Source organism: Passer montanus, unplaced genomic scaffold (assembly GCF_014805655.1).
Source record: "Passer montanus isolate IOZ18808 unplaced genomic scaffold, ASM1480565v1 scaffold7, whole genome shotgun sequence".
NCBI lineage: Eukaryota > Metazoa > Chordata > Aves > Passeriformes > Passeridae > Passer > Passer montanus.
The window spans coordinates 7,478,504-7,497,768 of NW_024372147.1; the positions used below are offsets into that span (position 1 = coordinate 7,478,504).

Genomic DNA, 19,265 nt, shown 5'->3' on the forward strand with positions numbered 1-19,265 from the left:
GGAACACTGCAATATTTCTCCTGTTTTTTAAGTTTTCAGATTTCAATTTCTAGGTCATATCATGTTTCATAATTCTGGGAATATTCGTATCTAAAATAGCTGTTAAGCAAATTTAAAAGAGTAAAGACCATCACATTCTCTACTAACTGCACTGAACAAACTACTGACATTGCAGGATAAATTAGCCATGAATTCTAGATAAATACAATCACCACACAATTTGAAAGACCAAGAACTGAGCTCTCAGCAGATGACAAGCAAACAATCCACACCTGCAGCAAAAAGACTGAGATCTCCACCCTAAGCCACAGCTCTAATAAATGTATGAGTGGTAAGAGAGTTACAGTAACTCTGCTGATACTGCACAGGGTGTTATATATTCCTACCACGTGGAGAAAAAATGACCAAGTCCTTGTATCACAAATGGTCTCATCTCCAACCCCTTGCACAGCTCAAGACTTTGGAGATATCTTTAGCCTCTCTTTGTATGAGAATACACACCAGTAAGGTCCTTGCATCCTCTGGATGGATTAAAGAATTCTGTTAAAACTGGTGCTCCCAAGTGCTAATGCTAAACATTTGTGCAATACTTTATTTCACACTCATAAACCATGTTTTCAAATCCTATTGTTTCCTGCAATAGGGGATTCTACTGAAGCAGATTTAACTGCTTAGGGCTCTCCAGACACTTCCTGAGTCTGCTTCAGTTCCACCAGTCTGTTACAAATATCTATCAGAATATATCTATCTTCTCCACAAGGAACAGAGAGCAAACCTAATACAGGCCCTACAAAAATTGTACTACCAAGCAACAGAAGACAGTGTCCTGGGTTCCCTGCCTTGCATGTCCTCACTCAGGAGTAGAAGGAGATTAACAGGACCAGCATACTTTTGTCAGATCTTCATATATAGCATATGCACCCAATCATACTATGTATTGTTACCAACAGATTAATGGGTAAGAATTTTCCTTTATTTCAGTTTATTTGATCAAAAAGTATTGATGAAATAACACCATCAAGAATATGTAACAAGACCACAGAGTGTGCATTTGCACTAAAATTTTAGAAACTAAGGAAAGCTCTTTTTTCAAACTCTGTCACCATTCAAAATACTGAATTTCAAACTAGTCATCTAAAAGCAGCAAGTTGTTCAGTGTTTCAGTATTCTGTTTCTTAAACTAAGAAATAATAATATCTGCTTATGCTTAAAATTCTATTAAGTGATTATTTGGACAAACATAGGAGGGAAAATCTACTAGGCACTGTTAAAAAGTCCAAGAATGAGTCATCTCTTACAGATTGTAGGGAGCCTCTTAAGACCTGGGACACAACCAGCTGGACCTCTTCTGTGAGAAAACAGCATATAGATGTTAGCAATGAGACAAGCAGTTCAAATCCCAGACAATCCATGTAAACCGGCTAAGAAGAGGCTAAAATCATACTTTTCTCAGACAGAATATTCTGGACACAGAGAGAGTCAAAAGTCTCTTTCTAAGATGGAGAAACTTGTCCAGTGCACAACAAACGAACTGAGAGACATTTATGTTTGATTAGTCAGCACACCATTTGGCTAGAAGGGAGCTAGAGAGGGGTGGTGCTATCCCCCTGTTATGGGTTAGGTCAGCCTGCTCTGTATGGTGCTTCTGACTGACAGAAAGTTTAATGGGATGTCTGTGGCATTCTTTGTCCAGACTGTGAGACAGCACCACTAGCTTGTATAGCAACTTTACATTTTTAAGTAATCTTTCACATTCCTGTCCAAACAGTTTTATAGGTATATTTGGTTTGTATGGCCAAGTTTTGGTAGTGGGGGAGCTACAGGTGTGGCTTCTGTGAGAAGCTGCCAGAAGCTTCTTCCATATCCAGCAGAGCCAGTCCCTAGCAGCTCAAAGACAGACCCACCATGGGCCAATTAGAAATGATAGCATCTCGATGATAACATAATTAAGAAGGAAAAAAGTGATTGCAGATGTAATTGTGGCCAGAGAAGAGCACCAGCTGCTAGTAATAAAGAATGGTATTTTTTAAAAAGCAGAAGAGGAAACTAAATTAGGATACTTCCCTAAGTTTTTGAGAATGGCACCTTGAAACTTCAACAATGTTCACTTTTCTACCACAAGAATTCCCTAACCTAACATTTGTACAATTATTAAAAGCAGTATTTATGGCTAGCCACAAGTGAAGCTATGTAAATATTTTTCATTTCAAACTTGAAGTGGAATGACAATGTCCTTGCTTAATTTTTTCTTAAAGAGAACAAAACAGCAAATTAAATACTCACCAATTACAACATGCATACATGTTTCCATATATGAAACATGTATGTTTTTTATTAAAATCAGATTTGCAATATTTAATTATACATAAAGAACCCCAAGCTTTACATTAATGATAACAGCTGACTAATTACATGGTTCTTAATTTGTTTTCTCCCTCGAGATACTATGTTCAGGAACCCCTTATTTTGCATGGAGAGAAGTAGTAGAAAAGCTTCATTTGCCACTACTCATTTGCTCCATATGACACATAGAGTATAAAGCCTATGAAAACAATTCTATTTTCATTACTCTTTTCCCATATTTCCTGTATCTTGGATACATACAGGCTTGAGAAATTTCTTTGCTCGCCTCTTAGAACAATGTCCTGAAAGACAAGGTGTGATAGCCATTTACCTAGTGGCTAACTGCTGCCTCCTCAAGTATATGGGGACATAATAAGGAGAAGCAAAAATTCTCATTGTTTATATGATGCTTGCCAGTGGAATTTTCTGAGAGCCTTTTGATTCATGACTGGGATTGTATGTGGTAACCCTCACCTTTAAAGATTTTTAACCATCATTCAATTAAAGTTAGTACAATGACTGCATAAAACATACAGGAAATAATTAGTGTGGATGGTTCTTAATTTAAAGGATGTTAAACAGCTTGTAGACATCTGCTAGCAAGCTGAAATGGGTCATTCAAAATTTATCTAACTAAATTAAGGGGAAAAAATGTTTCTCCTCCCGGGTCGGCATGTCACAAGATAACTAAACCGACTTACTAGGCTTGCCTGGGAATCCTTAGCTGTCAGTGGTGAATATGCAAAAGGCCAGCAAATTAAATCAACCTGCCAAACTGTCAATTTCAAGCCTCATGACTGCATGAAAATAGCATCACTGGAAGAAATCAAGCATTGCCTTCTTTTGGGTTTCCTGGCACCTATTCAAATACTCATGCAGTTGTGGCTAATTTCGCATGCAAATTTCAGTCAATAAGCTCCGAACAAGACCTCCCAAGATATTTCAAAGGATCTGACAGTATTTTTTTTGAATACCAAATCAACAGTAGTTGAAATTCAATCTCCATTTGCTAGTGCTTTACATATGCACAGTGTCCCCTCTACAGGGCTAAGTTAATGAGAGCCGTACCTGCTTTCACTCATATCCTCCCAGCCGTCCTTACTGAAGTTCTCAAACACATTACTCATAACCTTGATGGACTGTTTGAGAAAAGCTCCATGATGTCCCAAAGAGCTCCTTTTCTTGGCTGTTTTTAATTTAACCTTGGTGCCTGTTATCTTGCAATTATATTGCCCAGAGATTGCCACTGCTTTGGATTTATCCAGCAAACACTTCTGCTCCTGCACTTGACTCAGCAAATCTTCACTTTCATTTCTCAACCTGTTAGCTTCTGTCACTTGCCTTTTCAAAGAGGCAGCTTCTTTTTCCTTCTCATCAATCAAGAACTGAAGTTCTGCTTTTTCTTTTTTTACCTCACAAATCCTCTTAAGTACAGTTTCCAGCTCTCTTTTTCTTGGGTCTGCATCTTCCTTTTGCAGTTTCAAAGATTCTTTCAAATACATTTTCTCATTCAGTAAGTCTTTATTTACTTCTTTCTGTTTCTTTAATTCCCCTTCAATAGCTTTGAATCTTCTTTCTAGTTGTTGTACCTACAAAAAGCAATTTTAGCATTCACAATATTCAGCCTGTCTTGAAAAACTCCAAACTATGTTTTCAGATACATTTATTATATGACAATAATATCACATGAAGAGCAAGGACAAAAGCTATCTGTAGTCCTTAATTTTAAAATAATTTATCATAGTGCAGACTAAAACATTTTAGCTGCAATAATACAGCTGTTGAACAAAGGGCAGATGGTAAAAGAACTTAAAATTCCAGACAAAATGACACAGAAGTTTAAGTATGCCATGCTAATGAATCTTCCTGATACATATTGAGCTCATTACTGATTTTGTTATACATACTAATTGAATTTTAAAAAACATTTTAGGAGGATTACTACTTTGAAATATAGACAATTTGCACTAGCTATCTGAAGCAACAAGTTCTTTCAAGTGTCATAAACATAGAAATAAAATATTAATTTGATCTTTCAAAAAACCTCAAACAAATTCTAGCAAGATATATCAGCAACTCAGCACCTAAAATATGGAAGCTAGTATGTGTTTTCTATTTACAGAAAGGAAAAATCTACTGTGTTTCAATTAATAGACTAATTTACCAAGTTCCTCACATAAATTTTGAAGAAGACACTATTCTACCTACATTTTGCTTCGAAAGTACTTCGGGATTTATGGATACTGAAGTACATTAACAATAAACTGACTCTCTGTGATGTTCTGGAATATCCACATAAAGGACAATTTCCAGAAAAAAGGGGCAATTTTAATTTTAGCAGATACTAATGTGATTATTAGTCTGTGAGACATCCCCAGAAGCCTGAAAAGGACATCAGAGGAAGTTTCGTGCTCAGTAACCACTTACTCCAACACCTGGAGAAATATTTTTGGATGGTTTTGTACAAGCTCAATCCCCACTCTTTCACTAAGGAATATGTCAGGGATTCTGAGTTTCTCTGTACATTGTTAGGAAAGACTGTTTTTCCAGGAGCTATACTAGCATGTGCATGGCTAACTTGAACTCCCAACCTTGTAAGATACTGGCCAGTTCCCACAATTTGTAGCAATACAAAATGTCAAAATTATCTTTGACACTGAAAATACTGAAACCATATTATTTCTGTAAGTTTTAACTTTTAGGTTTTTACAACAATGTTTTGCCAACACTTAAATTATTTTAAAATTTATGAAATGTTGTACAAATTGGGTACTACAGATATGATTCGGATAAATGGGAGCTCTTGATGTACAGGGCAAATTAGGACAAGAGCTACTCAAACTTCATATGTATTTGTGAACTGGATACTGAATTCATGAGTTTGATAGGAAATCTTTAATATGAAGAGACAAAACATTATGGCTACATAAAGTTAATGGGTGAAATTAGAAATAAAAGGGATTTTTTTTCAAATGCTTTAGTGAAACAAAAGGTTATAATTAAAATCATAGTTTGCACTTTCCACCCCTATGACAATGTGTTAGACCAATATCTTTTTTCAAGCACCTGCCTAAACTGAGATTCTGCTATTTTCTCAGTTCTTTAAAGGAACCTTTTGCACTCAGTAGCACTTAAAGTCATGTATGACAGCTGGAAGGAAATAAACAATAAATAGCTTCTACACCTATCCCTAAGGTACCATCATAACTCTGTATATCCATAGGGATAAAAATTATGTAGTACCTGGCAAACAAAATTACAGTTCTGAAATATAGATGATAAGCAAGCATAAACTGTGACATTTCAGATGGTAGCATTCATATTATTTCAATTACTCACTCTACCTTAAGATAAATGAATGTGAGCACTTCCTATTCTGTGTGTTATTATTTTAACATGATGTTTGTCATTCAGTAATAACGAGATGACAGCCTTCATTGCCTGACCATATGGCAAGCGTTACAAGTATATGCAATCACATCATCTGCTGTAAATTACCATATTTCCTACAAGTTAATTCACAGATAAAAAATAAACAGACATACCTGAACTGACATTCAAAGTTATAGATTTGTGTTTATTCAATTTAACCATGCTTTTAAAGATTTATAAGTAATTAAACAAATAGTTTTGCAAAATGACAAACAAAAGGCGTGATACTGTTTGAAGGATGCCTTTTCTTTGCAAGCAAACAAAACATATGGTAAAATACAAGTGAGCCCTCTTAAGTGAACACCTGTTAACATAGTAAACTACTTGTGTATATTACAAATATCAATACAAATATCAGCTAGTTAAGAACATCCCGTCACTGTATGAGGCAAAATCTGTAGAATGTTAAGCAGTAAAGATAAAATACTTATCATTATTTGTTGAGCTAGAGAACACTGCACGCATATAGTACTATCTTGTAAAAAGAGTAATAGACCCACACACGTAGAAAAAATATGCACATGAAACATTGTGTTAAAATTTAAATACAACAAACAGTGAAATTATTATTATTATTATGCATCAGTTCTATTATGTAGAGGAGTTCTATGGAGATTAAGACCTGATATCATCTAAAGTTAAATACCCAGCAAAAAAAATTAAAGTTCCCGAAGTTAAGGGGAAAAATTTGAAGTTAAGGGACAAAATGCTATTTACAATTTAGATAATCTGTCAACTTTTAACATTACACCCCTAAACACTCTTTTAATTTTTTCTGACATTACCCATGTTTATCTTACATAACATTCACAGCAATTTCCCTAGAATTAATTTCAGAGCAAAATTCCAGAAAGACACGTTTTTAAATTTTGAAGGAAAATGATATCTTAAATTAATGAGTACCAACATTTACACATACATACATACATACATATATATATATAATTCTTATATTAAAATTTAGATCTGGTTGTTGGGGTTGGTATCTTACCTTCTGTAGCATCTTGTATGAAACTTCTCTCATACATCTCTTTGAAGCATTAGCCTTGGCCGCATCATCTTCACTAAGTTTAAAAAGTGGCTCTATCAGAAAATAAATAACACATCTCTATCATATAATAAGTAAAATACATAATGACACTTAGTATTTCACTAAAACAATCCATAGACATTTTAAGGAAATGCATTCTTTACTTCTCTAATTATTTATAATGTGGTCTATTTTCTTGACAAGCTTTTTGGTCAGTTTCTAAAGTGCCCTCTCTTCAAAGTGTTCTGTCACATAATTATAAATCTCTGTAGCATCACAGTATGTTTTTTTTCTGAGTACAAGCTTTTCAAAGGTACAATAGATCTGCAGGTTAAAGACACTGCACTTTCATTCCAATTTTTATTCTTTTACAGACTATTCCCTCTATGCCTTAAAAGCAGAATTCATTGCCGTTTTATCTACACAGTCACTATCAGTTTTGTTCTCTAGGTCTTGTCCCCTGCTAGGAGGATCAGAGTGATTGGTGAACAAAGCAAACAGTAACTGAATTAGGATGGATGAAAACTTTAAACCCTGGTTTTTGTTAAGTTAAAGATCATGTACTTCACTAGATAAATCACACAAATCATTCAACTGAAATACTGTGAAACCATAACAATTAGAAATTGATACAGCTAATGACAACTGAAACAAATCTAAGCATCACTGTCAGAGACAGCTATACACTTTAGATACTAAAAATCCCAAGTTAAAAAGTAGACTTATTCATTAAAAAAATGTTTAGAAGTACCAATACATATGGTCAATCTGAAGTCAAGAGTTTAGCATTCACAAATTGCCCACTGCTCACAGAAATGAACAATTACATACATCAGAAGGATTTCATCTTAGAATATGAAATACTGCATTACAGAATAAAAAAATCCCAATATTCTAAAAGCACCACAATATTAGGATTTCTTTTTTGGTCCTTCTTTCCCCCAAACGAACTTAAAGAATTAATCTTAAGGGATAAATATCTGTGCTACGTGGTGGAAGTCTGCTTTATAAGTAACATTTTAAACTACAAGCAGACACTGCAGGTCACTTAAAAACTTTTTGATTTATAAACAAAGCAAGTGTAGAAGAAAACAGTGTTACTCTCTGTAGATTCACAATCCTCTTGATATAAACAGTGACTAACAAGTTTGTTAGAGTGAATTAGACCTTTCTTTTGTCTTTGGAACATGTCATGGCCAATTAATACTTCTGTATTCATGAAATAAATGGAACACTATTCTAAAGATAATAAAAGCTGAAAAAGGTAAAACTATGCATCTGGGGAATATGTACCTTTACCTTGATATTAATATGTTAGTTCCCATGTTACTTCAGACTACAGTCCCCCAGCACAGTGGTACTGCATACATTTAGAACATTCTTTAAGTAACACACAAAGATAATACGAACATGCTTTTCATCTTTTTCTAAATATTCACTCATTTGAATGCCTGTTGTAGCTTTTATATCAGCATTTACTGTACTCCACTGAAAAGAAAAATTATTTCCCATAGTCAAAGAAACTGATCAAAGCACACAAGGTGTTATGTTTATTATGTGGATGTATTAAAATGCAATTTAAAACTCTATAAATAGACAGATTATATGCAGATAATAAAGAATACCACTGCAAAAGGGATAGAAAAGACTATACATGTTCAGTATTATCAAAGAAGATACAAGCAGCATAAATTAAAGTGTAGCCAAAGGTCACTGAAACTTAACCCTTTCTATTGAGCAGAAAATATATGGCCCACTCAAGCCCCTTTTCCCCTCCTCTCTTCTAATTGTTTTGTAATTGTTCATAGGAATTGGTCAGGGAGGCAGTGAAAGAGCATCACCTGTAACTGTCTATCTGGGATAGCAGAAAGATACATCATATCAGTCAACTCAGCAAGACATGCTCTGCCTGTCATACTTCTACATAAAAAAATAGCATCTTCTCCCTCAAGGAACAGACCCACAAGTCATAAAGCCAACTATCTTCAGTCATCAAATTATCATGGTCTTACATAAGCATAGTTACATCCCACTGAGAAAACACAGTTAACTGTTAGCCTTAGAATGTAAAACTTAATTCCTAATTAATAGTCACCAAATCTAATGATAACTTAGTTTAACACTGCTGCCAAAATGGTACTTGAACTATGAAACTACAGCACACTACAGAAAGCCTGCTTACAGAAAGAAAAAAACCAGCCCCTTAAAAAAAAAAAACAACCCACAATAGAGTACTGTAATAGTCATTTACAAAGAAACTATACAAACCATCACAGGAATGACATTTTTGCCTGCAGTACACACCAGGTGAAGGATTTCCCTAACAAAAAAAAGGCTCCATGGTGCACAAAGCCACTGTGTTACTGACTTCAGCGGTAGGCACCCATGCTCCTGGGTAGAAAGAAACTTCTGGTGGGAAACACCAGGGTGAAGACAAGAAGAAAATGCCACTCCCATGGATATATATACTGAGGACACAGTATATTCAGGAGTCTCATAATAAAAGATGCCTTCAAACTGCCTCCTTGGAGAAATAGCAGGCCAACAGTTTACTGCTTTTAAAGAAGGAACTTGCTATTTGAATAGGATTTGATGGATCCACTCTCCTGCTTTTGGAGGAAATGGCATGACTACCTGCCAACACATCCTTTACCTTCATAAAAAAATAAGGACATGAATAGCATGAACAGAATGAATAGCAGTGGATTGGATGACTACCAGTAAATAATTGGGCAACAGAATAAGAATGGAAAGAAATTGGGAATGGTAGGAACAGAGTTTCCTTTTCCCTTGACCCACTTAATCTTAGACCAGGATTTGAGGATTTGAAAAGTTGTATGGAAGGACAACAAAACTATTCATTACTTCTTCCTGACAAACACAAGTGATATCCAACAAAGACAGAAAATGTTAATACAGGAAACCTCAGTCTCTTTTTATAGATTTTATCCCTTGATTTTAGAATGCCTGATGAAAACAGCCACCTATCTGCTAAGATAAAGGTGAATTCCAGCATCATTGATAAACTGAGGAAACTGACATCAGGTTTCCTTTTATAAAATACAACATACTGAAATTATGAATGAAGTGTATTTAGAACATATCAAGTTTGGACTCCCAGCAAATTATTGGGATGAGGTTGTATTTTTATTTTGGAAGAAGGCATTTAATCCCCTTTTTAAGGCAGAAAACATGCACTTTCAGAGAACATGAGCGAGGATTTTTAACATTCCACTCATTTACGCACAAAGATGGACATCCAGCTTCACTCATTATGGTGCAACCTTCTAGAAAATCTCAAATAGTACATGTATCATGACTGCAACTCCCTTTGATTTTCAAGGGGAACAATAAGGAAATTACTTTCAGAGACCTTGTGAGCAACTATTTTCTTACACTTCAATAGGTAAAAATTTGGAAACAGCTAGAATAATCTCAGTCTTCTGTGCTAACAGGAAAGTTTTGTTAATACATATCTTTGGACTTGAATCTTATTAGACATTTTCTTTTCATTAAATGATACCCACAACACAGACTGGAAAAAGTAAATAAAATTTGCCTAGAACACTTTACAAGTAGTTTAAACATTTTTCTTAGTCGCCACAAAAGAATAGCTCATCATTATACTAATTACCAAATCAGAAATGTGTATCCACCCGCAAATTTTTAAAAGAGCATATGGTTACCTGAAAAGAAACTGAAAAAAAAAAAAGAAAGAAAATACCAATTGTGAAAACACTAAACATGTCAAGAACTGGCAGTTCTGGAGATCTGACTGGTTTTTGGAAAGTCCAGATATTCCTCAGCAGGCCCTTAACTCCTTCTCACCACTGGTTATCGTTCCCCTTCTCTTTCTGCACAGACTAACTCAATTGGAAAAAAACAAAGAAGTGCTTCTTAAAGTCTTAAATTCTGTGGCTATGAACACAACACAGAAGAAGTAATAAAAAAGAAAAAGGTAACTTTCAGTTTGCAGCAGCTTGATATTCCGGCCTAATTTTAAAGACAGAATTTTAAAGTTAAGGAAAAAATCTATATTTTCTTCATTCAAGTGGTCAACATTGTCTCAAAAAATAGAAAACAGCCACCAGGAGAAAACTGCAATAAAGAATGGTAAGGCTTTATTGCTAAGAATGTGTAGAGTACTTCTCCAAGTCTCCTACTTACTTCCTTTGCACAATAAAGAATAAAGAAGTATAAAGGATTCACCACAGATGCAATATCCAAATGGACTGTAATTATGCAGTCTTGAATATTTATCCCAGATTATTCAGGAGCAGCTTATAATACACAGAATCAGAGGAGTGATGGAGAAGCAGTGGCAATATATTACCCATCTGACTGACAAAGACTCATCTTCACAGAACCATCAACTACTGTAAAGATTATAAAGATAGAATATACTTATGATCAACTCTTACAATTTCACCATTTTGATTTACTTTCAAATTCAGATACTTTGTGAGACTAGAATTAAAAGAGAGGTCTGACAAAGCATGAAATTTCTGTATCAATTTATGTATTTCATAAATAGGTAGAATATACGTAGTAGTAGCAAATGTATAATGTGTATCAATAATGTGCATATCGATTTATATAAACGGTCAGACTGAATAGATGTGCAGACAACTAATGAGCAAATATGCTTTCAAATCATATGTATGGCCATATCATTACAAAATACACATTCATGAAAAGGAAATCAATCTTTGGAGAGAAAATAATCTTATATAAATAATTAGAATTCTGACAAATTACTGTACTGGGTTTGAATGGCCAGGTTTTGGTAGCAGAAGGGCCGACAGGTGTGGCTTCTGTGAGAAGCTGCCAGACTGGGAATAAGTTGTCAACACTCAGGCATTAGTTCTAATTTGACAACACTTAGCATTATTTCAAACATAAGGAGTCCTTTTGTACAACAGCTTTTTAAAGTATGTAAATCATCTGAATTTCCAAAATTCATACACAATGCTGATTGTAACATACACTAAGAAGTTTCAGCTCACCTTTTTTAGACAAAAAAATACTTGAGATTAAAAGAAGACCAGAAGGTAGAAGGTAGAAGGTAGAATCCTTTTTAGAGGTAGATAAATACTCTGTCTCAGGGGAACTGCCAGCCAAACTTGTGAAGATATGTCTTACGATCTAGCAACTATTCAATAAACTTATTAACAAAATCATTCCTCCCATTTTCCAGCCCTGATGGACTACCATATTACTACCACAGTTTATTCTGTAATATTAACCAGCTGAGCTCTGCACAATAAATTGAATTACTCTTTTTTCAATTTAATAAAATTACATACAAATAAAGTTGCCAGGATAGCAATACTAAGGTTTCAAAGTCAAATTGGGAAATATTAGAAAGAAAGACATTGTTTAAATTGTTTATTTATTCTTGTGTTTTCTGACACATTCTCTATCTATACAGTTGTACACTATTTCAGCAATAAAACCCTCACTCGTTTCAGCCAAAGATCATACAATACACAGAAGGGAGCACGGTCATTTAATAGGCAGCTTCTGCTTAAAATAAAAATGCGTTTCATGCACAAATATACATTATTCTATCTCTGCTGTGAAAGTTTAACTGCTAGTGTTCTCACTTATTTCACTTGTACTCCAAACAGCAGCACCTGCTCCAGAGGAAATTTATGCTTTTGTATGCTTTGCCCTCCGAAATAAGGCACAAAAAAAAATCGGGCCAAAATATTTGCCAACTTAAAGAAAGGGCTGAAAAAAACAAGTCTTTTGGTACACACAGTACATTAAAGCACATTGTAAGTCAAGTGCACCTCTGACTCAGTTGTTAAACATACCTTACAGAGAAAATTATAAACGGAAAAGTTAAAGTAACTTCCTTTGCATGACACATAAGAAATCCAGCTATTTTTGGGATCACTCATCTGCCTTCAGAGGTTGATTTTCTTTGCTATTCTTTCATTCTCCAAAACTCAGTCATCATCAGTTTCTATTACACAGATGACAGTGGCTTTTGTCTTCACACTGTCTTAACTCTTCACAGCATGTTTGCTTTTTGCACTGAATGGTAAAATATTTCCTTGAAAAAAACCTTGCTTATGTAATTAAAGACTGAAATCAATATGACATGGTTCCTGCCTGAACCTCTATCTTCTAAACCAGTTACTTTTCAACTTTAAAATCATAATTTGAATGAACACAATATATATGTTTATGAACATATATACTGCCTCTCTGGACACTAATTGACAAGCATGCATTAGTGATTGTACACAATTTTTAAGAGTGAACTTCTACACATATCTTTTTTCTTTCAGCTGATGAAAGACATGCAGAAGTAAACTAATTATATAAAATAATTAAGGGGAAGTTAATAGTCAGAATAACTGAAGTGCCTCCAAATATATTATCTATGAAATCATCTCCAAATGAATTTATGATACCTCTAAGATGGAAAAATTTTAGTTAAGTCCAAAGCAAAAATTTCTATGTGCAATACAAGATTCAACCCACTCAAGTCAATGACTGGCTCAGTGAACGTTATAAATGCCCATAGGGGTTAGCCAGTGCCAAGTCCAGCCATGAGCAATACTTACTATGTCTCCCACAGAGGCAAAAGCAGATGCTACTCAAGAAAGACTAGAAGCCTAACAGTTTGTGCAGTGTGATTCCAATTTTTCATCCTGGAAGTGGCACACAAGCACTACTCTTTATTTCTTCTGCTTCAACTGGTTCCCAGTTGCTAAAAGGACCTTTCCTTCAGAGCAAAAAAAAAAAAATTTACAACTTTTCATGTGGAGTTTATTAAAGGCAATTGAAAAAATACAGATCGGATTACTATTACCAAACAGTTGCTGTCACCCTTCTGCAATTCCAGCAGGTTAATGAAGCAGGATTTTCTTTTACAGGAGCCACATTAATGCTTCCCCAGTAAAACTGTGTTGATTTGTGCTTAGTGATAGTTCTCTCTACCATGCTTTTTTTGGGTTGTTTTGGTTTTTTTTACTTTCTCCCTTTCACCCTCTTTTTCCAAAAGACTGACTACCATGTTCAAAGTATGGAGGCAGCCACATTACTGCAGCTCCCTCTGGAGCCCATTCTGTAGTTGGGAGTTATAGCGGCAACCTGCCAGTCCATTGGCTGTTAACAGTTAGGTTAGAGTAATTTCAAACTTCAGTTTCTTCACACCTCCATGAGTGAAGAATATTAACTTCAATATATTTACAAGCAACTACTCTACTTGACCTCATAATTGATGTCATAATACATCAAATAGGTCTAATGCCTTTGATCTATCTGCTGCAAAGCATACATAAGTTGTTGGCATCTTCACCTTTCATTTAGCATAGAAACATACAATCACAGCATGGTTTGGGTTGAAAGATATCTTAACAATCATCTAATACAAAATACCGACCAAGGAAAAGACTGTTCTTTTAGGCCTTGAAAACCCAGTATATCATTTTAGACTGTTATCATTCAGCAAACCTGTGAACTTCCTGATTGTTGTCTTGTTCACTCTATTTAAACAAAATTTTACTGTAATAGCTTAAGCTTTGAAAACCAGTCTTCAAAAGTTTTTTTAGGCTTCTCAACTTCCCACCTGCATTTGTGCTGTCTCTGTTTACTGGTCCTACCTGTTTCTCAGCAATGCAAAATTAAGTTTTAAATGCTGACCTTTTCCATGTAAGAGCCATAAAAACTTCTCCAGCCGCTAGAGAGAGCTCTTTAAGACTCCTTAGGGGCAGGGGATGGTTGGAACTAACTTTCATCTTAACTTTTTGAAATTGTAGCATATATTTCAGGTGGGTTTCAGCTACAATATCTCTCTTAACAGTCTCCAACAAATGTTTCTTTACTGCTTGCTCTAGAGTTCAGGGATTGAAGATTTTTTGACTAGTTGTTTCATTTTCATTTTATTGATTTCCTTTCTGGAAAATGAGCATCCCTAGGCCAATTGATTTGGTCTACTCCCTTCTGATATTATTTAAATTAAAACAAACAAACAAAAAATTTACACAAACCCAATAAAGGCCTTCCTTCCTTCCCTAGCAAAGTCACACAGCAAATCATCCTGGAAATAATGTCCAGTCACCTAATAGACAAGGTGACTGAAAACAACTAGCACACATTCACCATGGAAAAAGCTTGCTTTACCAACCTCACTACGTTTGTAAGACATGACCAGCTGTAAGAATGAAGGGAGAGGAGGCATATACCTTGAATGTGGCGAGGTATTTGAGATGGTCTCTCATCTCCTTCTTGCCAAAGATTTGAGATCTGAATTGAAAATTAGATAAGGTGTCTGTAAAATTGGCTGAACTGTTAGGGTGAAGAGGTGATGACCTGTCATATGGAGTACAACTGGTAGCTAGCAATTATAAGCTTTCCTCAGGGACCCCTTATAGAGCCAATATTGCTTACTGTCTCTATTAACAACCTCAAAGTTATGCTAGAGTACCTCATATCAAGTTCATAAATTATATAATTCTGAGGGAAGAAACTGAGAGCCCAGTAGAGGGCTGGACCACTGCTCACTGAGATTTCACAGGAAGAAAAAAAATGGCTGATGGGAACTTCATGAAGTCTACTTAAGGCAAAGTCCCCTTAGAAAAACTTTGAAACAGGACATGCTAAAAGATCAATTGGCTCAAAAGCAGCTTTGTAGAAAAAAAATTCTGTCCTTGAACCAATATGACAAACATTAGCAGTGACATGACTTTGTGGTGAAGGCTAACTACATGCTAGCTGTATAGGCAGGAGTCAGTAATCAATTTACAGAAATTATTCAACTCAGCACTTCTGAGATGGCATGTGTGGCTGCATCTTGCTTTAGGCTCCTCCAAGAAAGACATGTAAATAGATTAAGTGTAGCAAAGGGGCATCACAACGGCCAAAGTTTAGCCATGTGTTTTATGATGACAGGATGAAAGAAAACTTCTGACTGTCAGTACCGGCTTCCTTCTATCCAGAAAAGAATTCCTTTATGCAGGACCATTCTTGGTGCAGGAGGATATTATCACATCAGTTAGAAAGCAGGTCTCATATTTCACTCATGGTCTCATTTAAGAGACTCAATTTCTCGTGTTGAACTCTTCTTTCTTAGAGTTGTGCTCTTTGGCTGACAGAAATATATGTAGAAAATCATACATGTCACACTACACCAAACTGAATAAGCTGCATGCCACTGGGGGGACTCCTACCCACATTCTGAGTTTTATTGTCTTGATCTTGTGAAGGTAAAACAGATTTAGCCTGCCTTTTTCAACCAATTACTGTCATCCTATCCTATCCTATCCTATAATCTCCCATCCTAATTAGTTAGTTAGTTAGTTGGTTTCTTTTATTATTTCTAACATCTGAAGCCTGCTAATATTCTGTTCACTAACTTTTAAAATTTTGAATGCAAGTATTAGGCTGCTCAAGGCCCACGTGTTTGCACTGAGCAAATTTCTAAGTGTTTAAGAAATCTGAAAACAGATACTGTACTGATTTCTGCTCACACTTTTTTTTAAATCTGAAGAACAACAAAATAAAACCTTTAAACTACTCTAGCTAGAATTTGTAAAAAGGAGGGAAAAAAACCCCCACTGTATACACATTATAACAAGATATATACATCTAGTCCAGTTCTCTAAAATTAAAGATAAAAGCACCAGCCTGTACTTTTTCTACAGAGTGGTCTTCTTAAAGAGCACAGCTCTTTGCAGAAGCTCTGTAATTGGTACGTTCCTCAAGAATAAGTGAACAAAATCACTTGAAAGAAGCATCACAGAAGGTTCCAGTAGGAGCTTTCAAAGAAAGAAGGAATGTCAAGGAATTCACGGCAACTGAGGAACCCACATAAAACTGCCAAAGTATAATTCAACACTGAAAGAAATTACTCATCCTGAAAGAACACAGTGGCAAAAAGCAGGGATGGGGGGAAATACTTGCTTTCCAGTCTGTCCTTTACAGCATTATCTCCTTCAGTGTCTCAAACAGATATGCCAATTTAATAGCTAAGAATTGAACTGTTTTTCTGAAATTCTCCCTCCCTCTCTAAAGAATAATTTAAGTGACTCTGAATATAAATATCTCAGTGTGTTTTTTTACCCAAAAGTGGGACTGCATTTGACAAACTATGTCTTCCCCACCAGACTTTTAAATGATTCACATACAACTCTAAATAGATTAAAAGCAGATTAGGTACCTAAAAGTACCTGTGATCCAGCTGCATAGATTCCAGTGACAGAAGATGCTTCCCTCATTTACTGAGGGTAAAAGAAGAATTGCCTCTGCAATCCTGCAACTCAAAGGATCAAAACCAAGTTCTGCCTGTGGTGATGAAGACTACTAACCTACTGGAAGTACAGAGTCAGAAGAGTGACTCAGAGTCACAGCAGTGTCAAATTTCAGATATTATGAGCAAGAGTTTCTAAAACAATTTCATCAGATTAAGCTAATATTTGCTGTTATTATCTTAAGCATATACTCAGTGGATTAACTGCACCAGTTTCTGCATCATTTATTTTCAATGAACACAACAAACAATGAAAATAAGAAATGTGTCGGGTTCAGGTCCTAGCTGAAAAGGGAATTTCTCTCACCATTGTGTTTGATTTAGCAAGTGCTGAGCAAAGGGCACCATGTTTATGTCATCTGAAACCATCCAAGACACAAACTGAGACGAGATATTTCAACAGTAGGAAACTAGCTTCTATCTGAAGTGTTCCTGATTGCAGACTGCAGGCATGGAAATAGAAACTAAAGCTGTAAATATTAGTACTTGTCTTATCCATCTTTTGACAGTAGAAACACTGAGAGTTGATGATATTTCAAGACTAGGCAAGAAATGCCTTACATTAATATCCATTTAACTGTGTTTATACAAATTTCCTTCTCCTAGGATTTTCCACGGATTTCATATTTTACAATTACTGTAACTACAAGCTTGATTTAAAAAAGAAAAAAGTATACTTTAAACTTTTTATACTGGATATCAAATAATTTTTTCTTCTAATTCATCCAGCAGTCACTAAATGAAGTGAAAGAAATTTTAAGTTTATATTAGGTTCAGTACAATTCCTACTTCCAATTACAATATTAAGTGGCACGAGTATTTGAGCACAACTTTCTTTCCCAGGAGGGAAATTCAGCAATGAATGTATTAAGGAACTGCAGGAGAAGCATAAACCTACAAAAATTTGCAATCAACTGTCTATTTTGGCAAGCAGTAAGATCAAACATGGAGGATGCTTTCAGTTTACCCTTTCACAAGCTCCCTAACGACAACGTATCAGCTGATAAGCAGAGCCAGTTTTAGTTCTCTTCTTCACACTATATATCTTTTTGCTTGAGCAAGGAATTACATACAGCATATGAAATTTATAAATCGGCATTTTTTGAGGAGAACCAATTATCTGCCTTTTTAAAACTGAAATTTAAAAGTCCATGGCTGTATGGCTGTATTTGTGTTATTTCTGTCAGCATCTCATAAACAGAATCTCAAAATTATGTCTAAACTGTATTAAAACCCCTCAAACTCCTGAGCATTTTGCAATAAATGAGGAAGAACTAAAAACTAAAATTTGTTTAAAGTTGAAACTCCCATACAAAATGAAGAGTATGCTATTTCTAGGTACTCAAGTGTCGCTAAGCAAACCATATGCAAAATCACAAAAACAGTCAAGTTCTAAATTGAAATACACACAGCAGTGTAGAACTCAAAATAAAGTCTATGGCTATCACAAAAGAAAAACAAAGGACTTTTCTATGGAAAAAGGTTTGCTCTGTAGACTCAGAGAAGCTAAACCTTTGAACTATAATTCAAGAGTGAATTATGGGGTTTGGATGCAATGAAAATATGCAGGCCAAGAGAAAAGACAAAGCAAATAAATGTGAGTATTAACTGGTTGCTTCCAGCTCATAAATTAACATTTCAACATTTTGTCTCTTGGCAAAATTGAAGACTAATACTGCATTTTATTGTCTTTGTCACATTTCTGTTGTGTACTCATTCTATTATTTAACTCAACTTTTAGAAATGGAAGTTCCTGGGATATATTTTAAAATAATAGAGAGATATCAGATACAAACCAGTACAAATACTGCAAACGATTTTGACAATTTACACAATCTTTTTATTGATATAGGAATTAGTTGAAACCTTGCAGGGTGTTGAAAAGCCACAATTCTGTAAATAAGCTTTGATCCATTAATAAATTGATGGAAAAAATAGAAATAAAACTTAACTAAACTTGAATGGGTTTTAAAAGTAATACAAAAACTGTTCAGAATTGTCTCTTACACAAATAACACATACATAAATAATGTCAGGCAAAGGAGATTCATTACAAGGAAAACATATCAGCAATTCTGAAAAAAAGAAAATAAGTAACCACTGAGTTCAACTTGTATAAAGTTTCTTTAAGTCTAAACTCAAATCTGCAATGGCAATGCTAATACAGTGAGCCACTTCTAGAAGCTTGCAATGTTG

General features: G+C 35.0%; 1 protein-coding gene across 1 annotated transcript in view; it reads right to left on the reverse strand.

Moving 5' to 3' along the window:
• Positions 1–19,265, reverse strand: part of CNTLN (centlein) — a 177,768-nt gene that overhangs the window by 56,993 nt on the left and 101,510 nt on the right. Inside the window, exons 14-17 of the mRNA XM_039730006.1 lie at positions 8,212–8,293; positions 6,767–6,858; positions 3,412–3,932; positions 1,299–1,348 (exon numbers count right to left, since the gene is read on the reverse strand). Coding sequence (XP_039585940.1) covers positions 1,299–1,348; positions 3,412–3,932; positions 6,767–6,858; positions 8,212–8,293 — 745 coding nt within the window. The remainder of the gene's footprint in view (positions 1–1,298; positions 1,349–3,411; positions 3,933–6,766; positions 6,859–8,211; positions 8,294–19,265) is intronic.